This window comes from Numida meleagris, chromosome 18, assembly GCF_002078875.1.
Source record: "Numida meleagris isolate 19003 breed g44 Domestic line chromosome 18, NumMel1.0, whole genome shotgun sequence".
Taxonomy (NCBI): Eukaryota; Metazoa; Chordata; class Aves; order Galliformes; family Numididae; genus Numida; species Numida meleagris.
In genome coordinates, this window is record NC_034426.1 from 3,297,718 (window position 1) to 3,315,798 (window position 18,081).

Sequence of the window (18,081 nt, forward strand, 5' to 3'; positions counted from 1 at the left end):
AAAAAAAAAAAAAAAAGCCACGGGAAGATGAAATTTCCCATTTCACGCTGCAGTGGCTGCGCTGCCGGCGAGCAGAGGGAAAGCGGCGTTTTGTGACTCATCTCGCTCCGCTCTGTTCCTCTGCGCGTCGCCCACCTTTCCCACCCCCGAAACACACGCTCAGCAGGCTGATTCACAAACACGCTACGTCTTCTTTTTGTGTTGGTTTTTTTTTTCTTTTCCCCCCCCCATTTTTTTTTTTTTCCTTTTTCCCCTCCCAATCGCTTCCCTTAGGGGCGATGCTCGGGCACTCCGACTGCACGCTCCCGTCGTCGGGCCGTCGGAAACTTCATGTTTGGATGCCACCCCTTCCTCTGAGGCTGCCCAACCTCGCACCCCACATCGCCTCGTTTTGCTGCTTGGGGGGGGTGCGGTGCAGCTGCACCCATGGGTGCTGCTTTTCCTTTCCCCGGGGTTTGCCCTCGGGCTTCCCCTCACCCTTTGTGCACACGTGTGACAGCGCTCACGGTTCCATTTCCGTGCTCTGGTTACGGCCGTGTCGAGGTGTTGGTTGCACCGGGGATGCTCAGTGCAGGCTCGGGGAGTGCTGCTGCCACAAAGCTTCCTTTGAATCCCCCCAAGCACCTCAATGAGCCAAGCACAGCCCAGCCCGCACTCATCTTCTTATTCCACTATTTCGGATCAGTGGAGTTTTTGGTCCATGCAGTGCAGTTGCAGCCGCACGCCTGGGGCTTTCGTGTCTATTGCTCTCAGCACATTTCAGTCTTTTCCCATCCCCAGACCCAACTCTGAGCCATTCTGTCGCGTTTCTGTGGTCACCTCTCTTGGGGTAAATCCCAAACAGTGAGCGCTGGGCTCGCAGAGCCCTTTATCCAGATGTGGGGCAGCGTGTACATGGTGCACCCCCAGATCCAGATGTTGCTCTGTCCCACGACACTTCCATTTGCCTGCTGCTAAAAATTGAGATGATGTGATGCTTTCCCCTATGTTTTTCATATGCTCGGACCTCTTAGGGTGCCAGCTTTGATTTTTCCCCTATATTTAGTGTTTGCACATTGGGGTGGGATGGTGACGTTCCACCAAAGTGCTTTTTTGTGAGGGTTATTCACTGTGAGCGTGGGCGCACTGTGCCGTTAGCCAGCTCGGGTCTGGAGGGGACACCCACATGGGGAGCCCCACATGGGGAATTAGGGGCACACTGAGCCCTCTACAACACCTTGTCCTCAGGGAGGCTGCACAGAACATCACAAAGGAGTTGGCAGTTGATGGTTGGACTGGGTGATCTTAGTGATCTCTTCCAACCTTAATGATTCTGAAGCTGTGAGCAGTGGCGTAAAGCACACACCGTGCGTGGGAATTCAGGGGGGCAAGTGCCTCTTGTGCCTTTTTCCCCCAAAGCCTGGGGGTAAGAGCAGATTGCTGCTGCAGTGGCGCTGGGGATGGGTTGGGTTCCCCGGGGGCAGCGCTGCCCACAGCTCAGCAGGGCAGACCCCGTCCCACCGGCGCTTATTGCCGTGCCCGGGATGTTGTGGTGCTTTGTGACTCACGGTGGCATTTCTCGATGAACATCTCACGGCCGTAGCATGGGAGGAGGGAACGCGCGACAGCAGCCTGCCTCAAAAATACGCAGATCCCCCCCCCCCCCCAAAAAAAAAAAAGCCATAATTAAGCAACGCAACGACCCCCATGCTCGAGCCCAACGCTCGCCGCCGCTATCGCGCTTTACAACAGGTAGTAGCGGGAGGAGCTGGGAGCGCTGCTCAGCCGGAGCCAAAGGCAGCAGAGCGGGCTGCGGTCGCGCTGTGTTTCCATGACGCGAGCGGCCGCCGGCGTGGGTGTGTGCGGTGCAGGGGGGGCTCGGGGCGGCTGCTGCTGGGGGGCACGGCCCGGGGCTGGGAGCCACGCGCTGCACGGGTCTGGCTGCTGAGTTTTGCTTTTTTTCCACGAGAAGCTGCTGAAATACCGAGTGAATCCGCGCTCTGCGTCTAGCTGGTGTGCGCTGGGGGTTGTGGGGAGCCCCCGACGCTGAGGGCTGGGCGCTTACCATCTTCCTAGAAAAGCCTTTTTCTCTATATTTGTGGTATTCCGTTTTATTCCTTTTGTAATTCCATTTACTCATCTGCTCAGCCCCACCTGCTGCAGGGCCCCCATTGCGCCGTGCATCCCCGGGGCCGTCCCTGCAAACCCGTCTTTGTAGCAAAACGCAAAGCTCTGCGCCTCTTGGAACGGCGCTCATCCGAACCCTCCGACAATTTGAATCTCCAGCACCTGCCCGTGGAGCTGGATGCGCTGATGGAGATGACCCCATTTGATTATTCCCCCCCCATTTGCAAGTCACCACGGGCCACCTGTTGGCCCGGAGATCTATTGTGGGGGTGGGGAACCAAATGAAGGGACGTTGCTGCTCGGTGCTCATGGGGCTGCGTTTCGGGGAGGAAATCCGCTCTGTGCTCGCGCGTCCCCGGGGTTCCTCCCCGAGTGTTTGCGCCTCGGGTGCTTCCTGTGTTCAAACAGCGCTGGGGGGGGAGGGGGGGGTGAACGGGGACCGGCAGGCAGGGCTGCACCCGATACACCCAAGTGGCAGGGCAGTTGTTTTTTATTTTTCTTATTTTATTAATTTTCTGTTATTATTATCATTGTTGTTATTTTCCCAGTTTTTTTCCCTTCTTTTTAACACCTCACTTTTGCAGTGGGAGGAATGCAGCGCTCCCCACAAGAGCCAAATCCCCAGGATTTTGCCCCGGAATCGCTGCCAAGGCTGAGCCCCCTGGTGCCGCTACCTGCCTGCATTCCCTCCTTTCCTTTTCTTTTCTTTCCTTTTTTTTTTTTTTGTTAAATTTTCCATTTTGCAACCTCCGAGTCAACAGAAAGCGCTAAAATAAGGAAAATGCGGTGAGCGGTGGAAAAAGCCAAACAGAGCAGTTCTGCTGCAGGGGGGGCAGGGGGGGGCAGTCCCCTGTAGCAGTGCATGCTGTACACACTGTGTTTTTCTGTGCTTTTCCCTTTCTCACCTCCTCTTGACGCATCTGTACACACGGGCATCTGGACCCTGTGTAGTGATACCTTTATAGATCGCTTCGTGGGTTTGTGTAGATCCCTTCCAACCAAACTGTTCTATACATACCCTGTATCAATGTATCATATACATATGAAAAATATATATATATAAATTTTCATCCCTTGCCTGCACACATTGTATGTAGTGGGAAGTAAATCATAGAAAAAGGAAATGTGACCAATGCTTCCAGCTCTTCACCTTGCTGCAGGGCTGCCCCATCCCTGGGCGTGCCCCAGGCCATGGATGGGGCCCTGGGCAGCCTGAGCCCACAGCAGGGGTTGGGGTTGGGTGGTCTGTAAGGTCCCTTCCAACCCAACCATTCCGTGGTTTGTGCGTGCTGAGCATCCTCTCTTCCCCAGGAGCAAGTGCATCTTATGTTGAAAATGCACCCTGGTTTCATTTTCAACCCACCTCATTCTCAGCCCATCTCATTTTCTTACTTTTCAGCCCAATAACCCATTTCTTCTGTGTTTTAGGGAACAGAAAACCCTATGAATACATTTCCACCATGCTCTTCCCCAGATCTCACAGCGTTCAGCCTAAAGGCTCAGTGCAATTTTCAGAGCTAGATGCAATTTTCAACACTAAATGCCCTCTCCCTGGATACTGAAAGCCTTGCATGTCTCTGCATGGGCTGAGCCAGCACTGTGAACCACAGCAAAGGCTTCAGCAGTGCAGTGTTGTGTGTGTGCTTTCCTAAGCTGTTATCCTAACATTATTTAATCCTAAATGTTATTAAATTTGATGCTGCTGGGTGTTGGATGTGCTGGCTTGCGCGCGGTGCGCTGTGCCCGGAGGCGTTGCAAAGTCGGAGTTTCTCTTGCCGTGGGTTGGATGGTGCTTTGGTTTTCTGCACATTTGCTGAGATTTTGGCTCGGGGGTGGCCCTGGGGCATTGCCCTGGGGGTGGCGGCCAAGGGCAGTGACCAAAAGGATGAAAATGCCGTTCTGCGCCAAAAGGAGCCAGTTAGGAGCAACCACTGGAGCATCAGTGGGAAATGATCTGAAAAAAGAAATGGTTTTAGGGCAATAAAATGAAATGTGTAATGTGAGGAAGAGGTGGCAGAGTGCCCTGCTTTGAGTATGCAGGAGGGGGTGAAGGTGTGGGGGGATCCTGAGAGGTTTGGGGGCAATCATGTGAAAACAGCCCCTGCCTTAAGCTTTATTTTATCCAAGCTCCGATGCCTGTATTATTATTATTTTTAATTCCCCTGAAGCTGTTACTATTTAAATGCAGATTTTTAGCTTTTCCACCCAGGAGACGGAGCAGGAAATTCTTTCCACTGCGTTGGTGCAGGAGGGAACAAAACACTCCTTTCAGTCGCTCGCATCCTCCCTCCGAGCCGGGGCCGTGCGCTCCCCCTCCCACTGCCCGGGGACCCCGTGGGGCCACCAGGGAGGGGGCAGGGGATGGGGCCACCCAGGGCCAAGGAGCCCCATTTTCCCCCAAACCTAAGACACAGGAGCCCCTGTGTTATAGGGCAGCTGCCCTGTGCAGGATGTTCTTGCCCTGCAGCGTTCGGGGGATGAGCCATTCCCATGAGCAAAGGAAGGGGAGTTTGGGGTGGGACGGACAGGATTGTCCTTATTTCTTACCCCTGGGCTCCAGGACTGATGCTGCAGGGGAGAGCTTTGGGGAGAGTGTTAGGATCCCTGGTTGTAGCAGAACAGGTAGGGTGAGCATGCCCAGGGCTTGGCCCATGGGGCCAGGAAGTGAGGCAAGGACAGCACCCTGGGCAGCTTGGGGTGCGAGCAGAGCTCAGGCAAAGTAAGGATGAGCTCGTTGGCTGAACTTTACCTGCACCTCAAAATTACGTTGTTTTATTTGAATTACGTGGGTGGGTGGTTGGGGTTTGCAACCCCGAAGAGAGGATTTTCTGCCCCCTCTCTATGCACCAACCTTTGGCTTGGTCACTGGGGCAGCCCCAACCTGCCCATGGTCTGCACACATGGCTGCATTTTTTTTTTTTTTTTACCGTACGGGACTTTTTGGGGGGTAAATCCACCAACTCAGCTCAGCAGTGCCCAAATCTACCCTGAGGTCCCTCTGTCAGAGCCAGCAAGATGCGACACAGCAGCGCTCTCCCATAGAGGTTCAATTAGGTGCGCCGTGGGGACGGGGACCCAGGGCCAGGGTGGGGGCTCGGAAGTGTGGTCGCTTCCAATAACAACGTGTTCTGCACCTGAAGGATCCCAGAGCAGCTCTGCTTTGTGTCATGAACAGGGCTGCTGTCCCAGCTGGGGATATTTTAGGGTTTTTCTTACTCTTTTCACCACTTTTTCCTGCCTGTTGGCGAGGTCTGGGAATTGGATGCGTCGCTTGTTTTACCCGTCCATTTCCCTTTCCCTGCATACGGAAAAATAAATAAAAGGAAGAAAAAAAAAAAAAAAGACTCACACACAGAAAAGAGCTTACAACGTAGAAATACGTCTGGAAGGACGTTTGTTGGAGCCGGGTTGGGGTCCTCTGACCCTATTGCCTGTGTGGGGCTGCGTGGTTGCCCATGGGATGTTCCCCATCCCACCCTGCTTGGCAGCAGGCGTGTTTCCCATGAGGAAAATCTGATTTTACCCTGAAATGTTGGGGAGATGGTGTTTTAGCATTCACCACGCAAGATGCTCATAGCTGGGGATCCGAGCCTGCCCCTCAAAGTGTTCCGTAACACAACTCCAGCACCACCCTGCCACGTCGGGTTGCTGTGCTTTGACCCGGAACGCGGGGCAGGATGTCCCCGTGGGCACGCTGCGGGCGGGTGGCACCTGCGTGGCTGTCACGTGGAGGGAGGTGGGAAGAGGTGTCTCTTACAGAGCTTTGCTCACCAGTCAGCATGCTCAAATCGGCTTTTTTTTGGGAAGCAGCAGCGTTTCCAAGGGTTGGGGTTGGAGATGGTGGCAGCAAGCCCCATGCAGTCAATGGGCTGCTGGCTTCCTCCTGGCCTCGCGTCGCCCATTTTCATGTTGGCAGCTGCAGAGCTCATGCAAAGTCCCCGCTCTGCAAACAGCTTTGGGGCTGCTTCATGCAAACGATGCATGGGAGGAGTGCAGGCAGCGATCGGGGCAGCTGGCATGGGATGGGAACTGGGAGTTGCCTGGCCCCCAGGTCTCTCACCCTGCGCCCTTACAGCATAGCAGGGATAGGAAAAGGGCAGCAGGGCTCCCATGCCCTCGTTTGGGTGGCAGGGCTGGGGGAGGAAGATGGGGGTGGGGAGGAAGCTGGCTGCAGAAGGGAGAAGAGCAGCTTCCTCCTGACATGCACTGCAGAGTGGTTGAGCTGCTGAAGTCGCTCCAGCAATAGATTTTTCTTTTTGCTATGAAATAACGACAGCCATGTCACATAGTGTGTGCTCCTCACGGCAGCATGCTTTGGAGCATCATTATTTGGGGGGGGACATGGGTTTGTAAAACCCCATAGCAAGCACTTCTGCCAGCAGTTTGCAGTGAAAATGCACACGGGCTTCTTGCTTTCGCCGTTTTGCTCAGCAGAGGTTGTTGGGTTTGTTTTTTGCTATGTTTGTTTATTCTTGTGTTGTTCTTTTTTCCTTCTCATTTCTCTGCCTGAAAACAGATCATGGAAAACAGCCGAGCTGTTTCTCTTCCTGCTGAGGCAGGTGGTACCCTCATTGATGGGCCTCAGTGATGCCCCTACTGCCCATAGAATCATTGAATGGTTTAGGTTGGAGAGGACCTTACAGATCATCCAGTTCCAACTCCCTGCCATGGCCTGGTTGCCCCCACCAGCTCAGGCTGCCCAGGATCCAATCCAGCCGGGCCTTGAGCACCTCCAGGGATGGAGCACCCACAGCTCTGGGCAGCAATGCCAGTGCTTTCCTACTGATGTCCCTATTGATACAGGATAGGATCGGTCCCTGCTGACAGCAGTAGCTACTGGGGTACTTTAAGCACTGCTTTGAGGCGGGGTTGGCTGGGAGCGGTGCAGGTTGGATGCTGTGAATCCACCTGATGGATCCAGGAGGACAGCTTGGACCAGCCCAGCGTCTGCTTTGGGTTCCCTTCCTAGGGAGCTGGAGGCTGTAGAACACAGCTGAGTGATAAGAAACATAATTTGGGCCCTGGTGGGCCTGTGGTGAGCCTCTGGCAGTGCATCTTATGGGGTGCTTGGACATTCCAGTCCCAGATTTGGAGACAGCATCTCCTGCGGGCACTGAGCACTTTGTAGAGTGGGCATTTTTAGGCAGCTGAGTGCAGGAATAAACACTGCCAGTCCCCGTTTGCAGCAGGGAAGTGACATTTCCCTGGCACAGGAGCACCCGCTGCTGTTTGCGTGATGTCAGACTTGGAAGTCTGATCACCAGCCTTCTTCATGCAGGGATGCGTGCAGAAGCTGTGTCTTGGGGTACTTGATGGAGTTTTGGGGTACTTGGTGGACTGCTGGGGTGTAAGGCAAGGGATTGCTGCTCTGCTCCCAAATCACTAATCAATCTTTTTTTTTTTTTTTCCCCATGTCTTCCTTTCTTTTCTGCTTGCTGGGCTGCGCGTGGAACCCCACAGAGCTCCCCGCAGAAGAAGGTGAGCCGCGGGGTGAGAGGGGATGGGGAAGGCTGGGATGGAGGAAGAGGAGTGTTTGGGATCCTTTCTTTTAACCCTGGTTTTAATCCCAGAGCCAGTGGGGCTGGCAGCAGAGCCTTCCTTTGACAGAAGGGCTACCAGGTGCGAGCAGAAACACAGGTTGGGCCAGGAGCAGCTCTGCTGCAGCAGGGGATGGTCCCATTGGTCCTGGTGGCCCCAGTTCCCTGCCCACTGTGGTACTTGGAGCACTGACGGTGCTTTGGTTTGTGTTTTCCCACCAGGAAAGTCCCTCTGGGAGCTGGTGCTGGAGCAGTTTGAAGATCTCCTGGTCCGCATCCTTCTGATGGCAGCATTCCTCTCCTTCGTAAGTAGCACGGGTGCAGCCCCATTGGGGTCAGGGGAGGAGGGGATGCGGACGCATATCCTGTGCTTGGAAGATGTGGTGTGTGAAGGGAGCATCAGATTTCCAGATCAGCACTGGTGAAATGGACCTGGGTTGTTTGGTTCTGGGGGGAGTAATAGCAAAGGGGACAGAGGAATGTGGATGCTGGATGAAGACGTACCAGCAGTATAGTGACTGCACAGGGCTTAGTGACAATACTGCTCATACTTTGGAGATGAGACTGTAGAATTTTTCAGCAATGCTGATCCATCCATCCATCCAAAAACCATATCCCACCACCCTCTGACTACACCAGAGATGGAGGCTCAAGGGCTCCAGTTCTATCAGCTGAGCCCCAGTGTTGCTGTTCAAAGTGAATGCCAATAGCATGAATTAAATTAGAAACCCTACAGTCATCTGCATGCCTTGAAGCTTTGCCACTGCCAGATTCTTCTGCCGCAGTTCAGTGATAGCTTGGCAGCCTTGATTCCTTTCATTCAAGCAATCCATGCTGAAAAATTCATGTCAAGCTGTCGCAGAAGGCACAGCTGGATGGTTTTTCTCATTTCATTGTGACATGGTTAGTGGGCACGGTGGTGATGTGTTGATGGAAGGGCTAGATGATCTTGGTGGTCTTTTCCAACCTTAATGATTCTGTGATTCTATTTGGGTAATAGTCTGTTCTCACCCATGTATCCAACTTGTGACTTGCTACACAACCTACAGCTCTACTAAATTAGGAGGCAGGGAAGTCTGGAGGTGACTTCTGCTCCAAGAGAAGGATCAGACCTACCCATGTTGTTACTCATGTAGGGTCTTTCAAAACCTTTAGTAAGGATCACCAGTGGTGCAAACCTGTAAGAGGTGAGCCAAGTCCTTCGTTAACCTCGCTGTTTAAGTTTCAGTTGTTACAAGCTGGCTCCACTTTGCTGCCTTCCAAACCTTGGCGCTATGTCCTGGCTCAGACATGAGCAGTGCATTTCCAGCTGCACAACGCATTTTACCATCCTGGAGCCCAAAGAGCCTGTCTCGATGTCCCTTCTTTGTTTTTAATTCTCCCTAATTTATTTTCAATACTATTTTTCATGCGGTACGTGTCCTTGTGCCTCTCCATGCATGAAGGTTAAAATATTTAGGGGAAATTGCTTCCCTTTGTGTCTTTTCCTTGGAAGTTTTGCAAAGTAATGATGGCAGCCCAAGGGTGGCTTCCCTGCTTGGAGTAACTAACACCTCCTCCTGAAGCCCTTCTACTGCTGCATGGAGGCATTCACATTTTGGATTGGAAGTGAAAATCCAATCTGTTGTTCCATGTATTTCTTTTTTTGTTCTTCCTCTGGCCTGGCAGTGTTTCGGCTGCTTGCGTGGGCGCTGCCTCTCGCCTGCTGCTCACGTCCTTCCCGTCCTGCTGGCACGGACAGCAGGGCTTGGGCATCCCAGTGCCTTCAGCAAGGGTTCTGTGTGTGGCCAGGCACGATACATGGGTCTGGCTTTACTTTTAACCACAGTTGATGTGCTGGGGATGGCACTGGAAGGGGCTCCTGGTAGGGTCTAGCTGGCGCTATTGCCATCTCCAGACATTTCCTTTTCTGCAGCTTGTCTTCAGTGTGGGGGAGATGCACCAAGCATCTCTACTCACCCTTTCCCAGCAGGAGCAAGGATTCACATCACTGAGCTCCGTGAGCCCATGGCACTGGTGGTTGTTTCCATGCCCAGTAATGCAGGGACGCCACATGGGATCAGATGAACTCAGCGTTCGTGCGTATAGCAAAGCCACCTTTGTGAGCAGCACTGAGTAACTGCAGCGTGAGCTCACTTTACTCTTGGTGCCTTGGAAATGCTCAGCATCAGCAGCACCTTGCTGGCCAGGTGCAGGTGTGGTCCTTATTTGCAGTGCCTGAGCATTGCACCCCATGCTCACTGAGCTGAAATGGGGAGCGGTTCCCACTGGAGTTTTTGGGGATGAGGTGGCACTGTTTCCTTTGCTGTGAAATCAGTGCATGGAAACCTCTCTCCAAAGATGGCCTTTAGCTTGGCTTTGCCCACGGCTTGGGAGCTGCTCTGTTAGGATGTATTTCCCACCAAGCTGGAGAAATAGTTATTTTTTGAGTGCTGCTGTTCAGGGCATTTGGCAGTAGGATGGTGAATCTGTGTCTCATGTCTCCTCTTTTCAGCTGCCTTAGTAACCAGCTGACCAATTTCATTTTAGTATTTATTTATTAATTTATTTCTATTTAGTTCAAAAATAGGCATTTCCTCCCAGGAAAAGCAGACCATGTTATTGTCTCTGCTGGAGGAAGGGCTGAAATGCTCACCCTCTCCTTTGCATGCATGTCGAGGAGAACCAGAAAAACATGAGCTTTTTTTAGCTGAATATAAGATGATTTTTCAATTATTAAACAGTGAACCCTGGCAGTGAAACACTGGGACTAATGAGGCACTAGGGACATGGGGGTTTCCAAAATCCCAAGGTTCATAGTGGTGATTTTGGGGAGGCACATCCCAGCTGGCTCAGGGTCACCACTGTTCCCCATGGGCTGTGCCTGGTGTTGGCTGCGTGAGCCATCTCCTGCTGCACCAAGTTGTGCAATATTTATTTCAGGATCCCATCTCATATAGACACAACATTTTGGATAAAGGTTTTAGTGCTAGCATCACAAATCCTACCAGTCTGAAAGCATTGAGTGGCTGAACATCCAGGGAAAAAATGCACAGCTAGGATGAGGATGGAGGTTGAATCCCTGCAAGATAAAATGCATTCCCAAAATAACACACCGTGTTGTGTTCACTGGTGAGATGTTGTCATCTGCTCAATGAGAGATGCTCATTGCTCTCAATGGGAGAGCAACACAAACCCCTGTGTCAAAGGTTCTGTGTGCTAGTGCTCACTGCAGCGGAGCAGACAGGTGTTGTATTGACACAATGCAGGTCAACAACCAGTAAAATGGAGTGAAAATGTTTTTGTGCATGCTTTGTTTGCCTTATGGTGTTGGATCTTAGTGGGATGGAGAGTGGAGCTGAAGGTTGGAAGGAGCTGCAGGGTCAGTCTCTGCACTGTATTGGCTATCTTCTCCTTGGAGTCCTGAAACGGTGCTTGTTCTTTCAATTGTGCTATGCTCCTTCTCTTCTCATGCCCTCAGATCCTGGCCTGGTTTGAAGAAGGAGAGGAGAGCACGACAGCCTTCGTGGAGCCCATCGTCATCATCATGATCCTGATTGCCAACGCCGTGGTGGGTGTGTGGCAGGTAAGGGACAGTCCCTGAAGGTCTCTGCTCTGTGTGATTGGAACTTTGGATGAAGGTCTGGTGGCTTCTTGCCTTTGGAAACTCATTTCTAAAGGGTTCGGTTCAATGTTGGCTGTACTGCTTTGTTCCCTCTGTGCAGATAAAATAATAGTCATTAAGGTTGAAAGAGACCTCTAAGATCATCCAGTCCAACACCAACTCCCCTACAATGCACACTAACCATGTCCCTCATTGCCACAACTCCAGGGACAGTGACTGCACCACCTCCCTGGGCAACCTGTGCATGATGCCTCTTTGGCACCACCACTCTTTTCTAATGTCCAGCCTGAACCTCTCCTGGCACAACTTAAAGCCATTACCTCTTGGCGGCCTCCAGGCTCATTTCTTCAATCACGCTTTGACTGCTTTTGTAGTTTTGAGTCCCAAACTGCTTGCCTTCTGCCCATGGTTCAAAGATCCAAGAGGTTTCCAGGCGACTTAATGCAGCAGAGATCATCTCAGAGCACACAGGAGCAGCTGGGGAAGACACAGAACTGGTCCCAGCCATGGTGCAGATGGGTGTTAAAGCAAGGGATGGGATTTGGGTGCACCTATGGCTGCGGCATGGAGGATCTACCAGTTAGACAGCCCCACTGCCTCAGCTCTGCTCCTCCACCTGTAGGAGAGGAACGCTGAGAGCGCCATCGAGGCCCTGAAGGAATACGAGCCCGAAATGGGGAAGGTGATCCGCACTGACCGCAGTGGGGTGCAGCGGATTCGCGCCCGTGACATCGTCCCCGGGGACATCGTGGAGGTGGCAGGTAGGGCACTGTCACTGCACCGTGTAAGGTGGGAAGGAGCCAAGGAGTGGGAAGGGAACACTGGCAGGAGGATGGAGGCCTCATGGTTGTGGTAGGGCGAGAGCGTGTCCTTGGGAGATGGGGTTTCCAGAGGGAGAGGCTTCCTTCCACGTTTCTCACTGAGCTTATTTTCTGGATTTTGACATCGCAGGCCCCCTCTGGCTGTTCTCTCTGGGTTTGCACTGCGTTACGGATACGTCAGCCTTTCCTACCTGCCTCACCAGTGTAGGGAAGCAATGCATTCCGCTTATCCTGTGTTGTTTGTGTGTTAAACTATGCTGTAAACCCCCAGAGCCCCTATGCAAATCCTCTCCTTTCCTCCTCATGGCCTTGCTAGTGGAAACAAGCTGCAATCCCTCCCACCCTGAGCCAACATGCTGTTATTTATGTCTTCCAGTTGTACTTCGGCTGGAAGATGCACGTTAAAATTGTGCACGGAGGCCGAGGTGGAGGAGCTCCTGCACTGGCTCCAGCTCTGGCCTGGTCCTGGGCTCTGCAGTAGCTTTTAGGGACAGGGGACAGACCTGTGACACCCAGGGGCTGGCTGCGGATGGCTCTCATAAGCACTCACAGGCACAATTCCTTCCTATTCACCATCCCATGAGGGAAGTGCCATTGCAATGCCAAAACACCATGGGGTCCAGCACCCACCTGGCAACTTGCCCCAAATCAAGTGCTTGTTGCCTACTCATCACTCACTAAATATGACTCTTTAATGGCGCAACCAGCGTCATAGCTGGAAGGGAAAGAGATGAGCTGTGTTCTGGAGGAGATTGCAGATTATTAGCAAATTAATTAGAAAATGTTGGGTTTGGGCAGGTTAGAGCAAGGAGCAAGGAACCTGTCATGCTGCCTGAGAAAGTCGGAGGGTGTGATGGAGACACTGGCAGGAGGACTATTGCCTTCATGGCTCATGAGATGGCAGGTGGGGAGTGCACCAGGAGCAGTGGCTTTAAACAAGCAGTGTACATCTACATCCAGGTGACATCCTGGAGATGGCAGTGGTAGCGCAGGCAGAAGGGAGCAGTTTCTCTTTGTGTGTACAAATGCAACGTATTTGACAGCAGGGACCAGAAAATCTGCTATGCCATTGCAGGCAGCAATATGCTTACAGGAGAAGGAGTAAAACATCACCTGTTCAGCTGCAGATACCCCCAAACTTCCTCCTGTGCAGGACTTGCAGCAGTGCATATCCTGTAACTCACCGGGCGGGTTGGTGTGGGATATCTGTCCTGCCATGTAAGGTTATCGTGCTATCTACCCTTGAGCAGACGCTACCCCCATAGCACCAGGGCTCCGGGTCTCCTTCGATGCCGTCAGCAGATTATGAGCCTGCAGGCTCCGCTCATGTTTTGCAAACCCTCTCTGCCTTTCCCATGGGGGAGGAAGACCCATTTGCTCCTTTTGAGCAGCTCCGGCTCCCTCGGGTGGCTGCAAAGCCTGTGCAGGAGGAAGTCTGGGGGTGTCCGCAGGTCCCTGTGTTTATCATCCAAAAGCAACAGCTGGATTACACAGCTGTGCGGTGGAGCAGCGCCAGGGCAGCCCGGCCCCGAGCTCGGGAGGATTTTACGAGCCTCGGGAGGAAGCGCTCCTTAAAATCTGGGACTGGAGATGTTTGGTCGCAGCCAAGCCGGAGCATTGCGCAATGCGATGTGAATTGTTGCGAGCGAGGGCTCTGCTGATCTCAGTATTTCCGAAAAGCGGTTGTGTTCAGGCGATAAGGGAGCATGAGGAAGAGCCGTGACGTGCCAAGAATCTGCGAGGAAGAAACCCAGCCGGAAAGCAGTTTTCAACAGGTTTTGTTGGTTGTTTTTTTTTTAACATGTGCCTTGGTGGGCAGCAAACAGTGGCTGTCAGTCAGCCAGGATGCTTCCACCCATGATTGCTGGACTGGGTAACCCATGGACGACTGTTTGTTCTGGCTGTGAAAGGTCCTGGAATGGTGGTGTCCGGTGTCTAGGGGCTTCACCATGGCCCTTCCCCAGCCCCTGGTTGAGCTGCTCTGCTCTTTTCCTTGCAGTTGGTGACAAGGTGCCAGCAGACATCCGCATCATTGAAATCCGCTCTACCACGCTGCGTGTTGACCAGTCCATCCTCACAGGTGTGTGCAGATGGGGAAGATGCTGAAGGTAGATGTGCCTTCTGTCCTCTGCCAGGAGTGAAATTTGGGGCTGGCGCTGGGCTGAGCATTTTGCTGGGGTGGGAAATGGATGGAGGAATGAGATTTAGGGCTTGGGGAGGACTCAGTACATCATTCAAAGCTCTGCTAAATGCTAAGTGTGGGGCGTTCCCACGTGATATCTATGGTGTCATGAGGGGTTGGTTCCCAGTCCCACCATGCAGCCATCACACGATGACCACTGGTGGTCGAACTGCTGGAGTTCAAGTAGCGTTTGGACAACACTCTCAGGCATAAAGTTTGGGTTTTGTGTGGTCCTGTGTGGAGCCAGGGGTCGGACTCATTGATCCTTGTGGTTCCCTTCTGACTTGGGGATATTCTGTAATATTCTATGATCTCCCTGTTCTTGTCTTGGCAGGGGAGTCCATGTCGGTGATCAAACATGCTGACCCCATCCCTGACCCCCGTGCTGTCAACCAGGACAAGAAGAACATGCTTTTCTCTGTAAGTCCCCACCTTTCTCGTGGTTTTGCAGAAGACAACAGGCAAAGAGACCGATGGACATGGGAGGTCTATGGGCAGGGAGCAGTATTAGCTGCATGCACAAATCCTAGATATGTAAAAAGGGTCCCAGATCCATAGAAATGGAGAGCTGCTTCCATGGAATTTCATTTGAGTTGTGGCTTGTGTCGTTCTTAGACACCTTGGGCAATCTCAGCTGGTTTTGTACCTCATAGGGTGAGTTACTGATGGGGCAAAGGTTTGTGGTTGAACCTGGGGCTGTTGCAGGTTTGAGTCTCCTCCTTGCTCATGCCCCTTGGACAGGAGTCAAACCTGAGTGGGATGAGAGCACTTTCAAGTGTCACCTGCTGCTTTGTGGTGGGTTTATGTCAAGTCCAAAACAGCCCTGAACTGCATGAAGTCAAAACTGTCCTCCCATCATAGAGTGGAAGAGAGGCAGGTTGCCTGGGTGCAGTGGGGTTCCTGAAGAGCCAGAGCGCTAGAAGGGCTCTTGACATTCAACATAAATCATCTCAGCTGGGAGGGTTTCTTATGGCTGAAGGAATTTGGGCTTGGAGATGAAGTTCACTCTTCTCTAACCAAGTCAGATCAAGGGACTGTGCATGAGTTTAGGATGAGCAAAGACTCACCCAGATTTTAGCAGATGGAGAGCCCAGGAGGCCCAATGCCTCATTTTCTTCTTAAGAAGATCTGAAGATCTGATGTTCCCCTTTCACAAGAAGTGGCCCATTTCCTCACTCAGGCTGAGAGGTTTCATGCCTGCATACTCACTCTGCCCCCTTCCATCCCTCCCAGGGCACCAACATTGCAGCTGGGAAGGCCGTGGGGGTCGTCATTGCAACAGGAGTGTACACAGAGATCGGCAAGATCCGAAACCAGATGGTGGAGACAGAGCCTGAGAAGACTCCCTTGCAGCAGAAGCTGGATGAGTTCAGCCAGCAGCTCTCCAAAGTGATTTTCCTGGTGTGCATCGCCGTCTGGGTCATCAACATCAGCCACTTCAGCGACCCCGTCCATGGTGGCTCCTGGTTTCGAGGTGCCATCTACTATTTCAAGACATCAGTGGCCCTGGCGGTGGCTGCCATTCCTGAGGGCCTCCCGGCTGTCATCACCACCTGCCTGGCACTGGGCACCCGCCGCATGGCCAAGAAGAATGCCATCGTGCGAAGCCTGCCCTCGGTGGAGACGCTGGGGTGCACCTCCGTCATCTGCTCCGACAAGACCGGCACCCTCACCACCAACCAGATGTCCGTCTGTCGGGTGAGCACAGGGCATTTTGGGCGGCTATATCATGGAATCATAGAATGGCTTAGGTTGGAGGGGACCTTACAGATCATCTAGTTCCACCTCCTTCGTGGGCTGGTTGTCAACCACCCCATCAGGCTGCTCAGGGCCCATCCAGCTTGACCTTGAATGCTTCCAGGGATGAGGCACCCACAATTTCTCTGGGCAGCCTGTTCTAGTTCCTCACTGCCTTCTGAGTTAAAAATTTCTGTACTGGGGTGCTGGAGCACTGCTCTGTTGTGGTGTGATGGGGCTTGATGTCTCCACCAATCTATTGTGATACTCAAACTAGTTTTGTCCTCATGCAGAGAATGCATTTTGCTCCTTAGGAATTTCAAGATGAGTATGTAAGATGTTTTGTTTGATAGTGTAGGAAGCCCTGAGCTTCCTTCCAGCCCGACAGGGTGTGAGGAGGTTTATGACTTATCTCTGTGCAATGGTAAATAGAAAATTCACTTTTTCAACGGTTTTTCTGAACACTCTAGCATTGAGGTGCAGATTTGCAGACTTGTTTCAGGGCTACCTCTCCATGGAGCATCTCTTCTGGCTGGGTTTCGGTATTAACATGGCTTCTGGAGAAGCCAGTGTGGTCAACACCTTTTCTGCTCTCTTGCCCATTTTCCTTCTGTTTTAACCAAACGGGTGAGAAATTCCAGATCACACAAAATTAGAAAACTGGGATCTCTGAGGCCAAAGTTGGAGGGTCAGTTTGGGTCCAGCTGTTCATGGTGGCTTGTTAGGAAAGACTGGGCCATCCCAGTGCTTCTCAGTTTCCCCATTATTCCTCAGGAAAGCTTTTTTCATGATCTTGGCGCGTCAGTTTTATAGGAGAACCATGGAAAATATGTCACCGAGGGGAAAAATGGCCCTGGCCACCCTCCCTGCTCTCTGAAAATTGGGTAGTGAAGCAGCAACCAGCCACAAGCTTGGGTTCGCTCGGCACAAGCCACAAATGACTGGAAATGTCTGATGTTTCTGCCCCGTAAATGATTTACAAGGAGGCCCTGCTGGAACAAGGGGCTGACAGAGCTGTCCGTGTTTCACAGGAGGGGGAGGTTCCCATCAGCCCTAAGCAAATGATGAATAAATAAATAATATCTATTAAAAATAAATAATGATGGGCAAGCCCAGCATCTGAGCACAGAAACAGTCGTTGACGTTTAACCCATTCCTGTGGCCAAGGTGCACAGCGGGACACAGGTGTGTAGATCCCATGTGTTCCTGTGTGCTCAGAGCCCAGGCTGGCTGAGTCTTCATGTGCCAGACACCAGCCCTGGGTCTGCTGGAGATGACGGCACTGTGGTGAGGCAGTCAAGCCACAAACCCACTCAGTAAATCAGATGAAAGCTGTGGTTTGCATTGCTCACTTTACGGGTGGCTCGGGCTCTCTGACATCTAAATCATTTGATATCCTTCTATGATCAGATCGCCCACTTAGTGGCTGAAGCGGTGTGGTTTTTCCAGGTTTTAGTGAGGCTTTTGATGCTGTCCCCTCACAGCTTCCTTCTGGACAATCTGCCCAGCTGTGACATGAACAGCTTCACACTACTTCTACCAGGGAGATTTGGCCTAGAAATTGGAAAGAACTTCTGTACCAAGAGGGTATATTCTGCAACAGGCTTCCTAGCGAGGTGGTTGATGTCCTGTTCATTTCGATGATGCTCTTAACTTTGTTTTAACTTTGGATCAGCCCCGAAGTTGTCTGACAGTTGGACTCAATGACCTTTGTAGGGTCTCTTACAACTGGAACTTTTGTTCTACTCTACTCTACTCTTGTTCTACTCTATTCCGTTCTACTCATCATACTTACAAAGAACTTACAGCACACTCTTAGGCACCATAACTTAGTTGTCGGGGAGCACAAGGATGGAGTCAGGAATTGAGGATGCAAAGCAGAGATGCTGTGTGGGTTCAGGCCTGCTGCTGCGCCGTGATTCAGCAGTTCTACCTCTGTAGAACAACCCCAGTCGGTTCTCTCTCGATTCCTGTCATGCTCAGGGTTTCCCAGCATCGCTGGCTGTGCCGTGCTGGCTTTTGGTGGGTGCTCTCGCTCGGGGCCACCTCTGGTGTTGGAGGAAAATGACGCTGCTGCGTGGGCTGGCTGATGGG

The 18,081-nt window shown here is 52.2% G+C and overlaps 1 protein-coding gene across 2 annotated transcripts in view; it reads left to right on the forward strand.

Moving 5' to 3' along the window:
• Positions 1-18,081, forward strand: part of ATP2A3 (ATPase sarcoplasmic/endoplasmic reticulum Ca2+ transporting 3) — a 36,860-nt gene that overhangs the window by 2,295 nt on the left and 16,484 nt on the right. For both annotated transcript variants that reach the window (XM_021416040.1, XM_021416041.1), the window contains exons 2-8: positions 7,567-7,584; positions 7,866-7,948; positions 11,104-11,208; positions 11,870-12,008; positions 14,068-14,148; positions 14,585-14,670; positions 15,484-15,948. In XM_021416040.1, the coding sequence (XP_021271715.1) occupies positions 7,567-7,584; positions 7,866-7,948; positions 11,104-11,208; positions 11,870-12,008; positions 14,068-14,148; positions 14,585-14,670; positions 15,484-15,948 (977 nt within the window). The remainder of the gene's footprint in view (positions 1-7,566; positions 7,585-7,865; positions 7,949-11,103; positions 11,209-11,869; positions 12,009-14,067; positions 14,149-14,584; positions 14,671-15,483; positions 15,949-18,081) is intronic.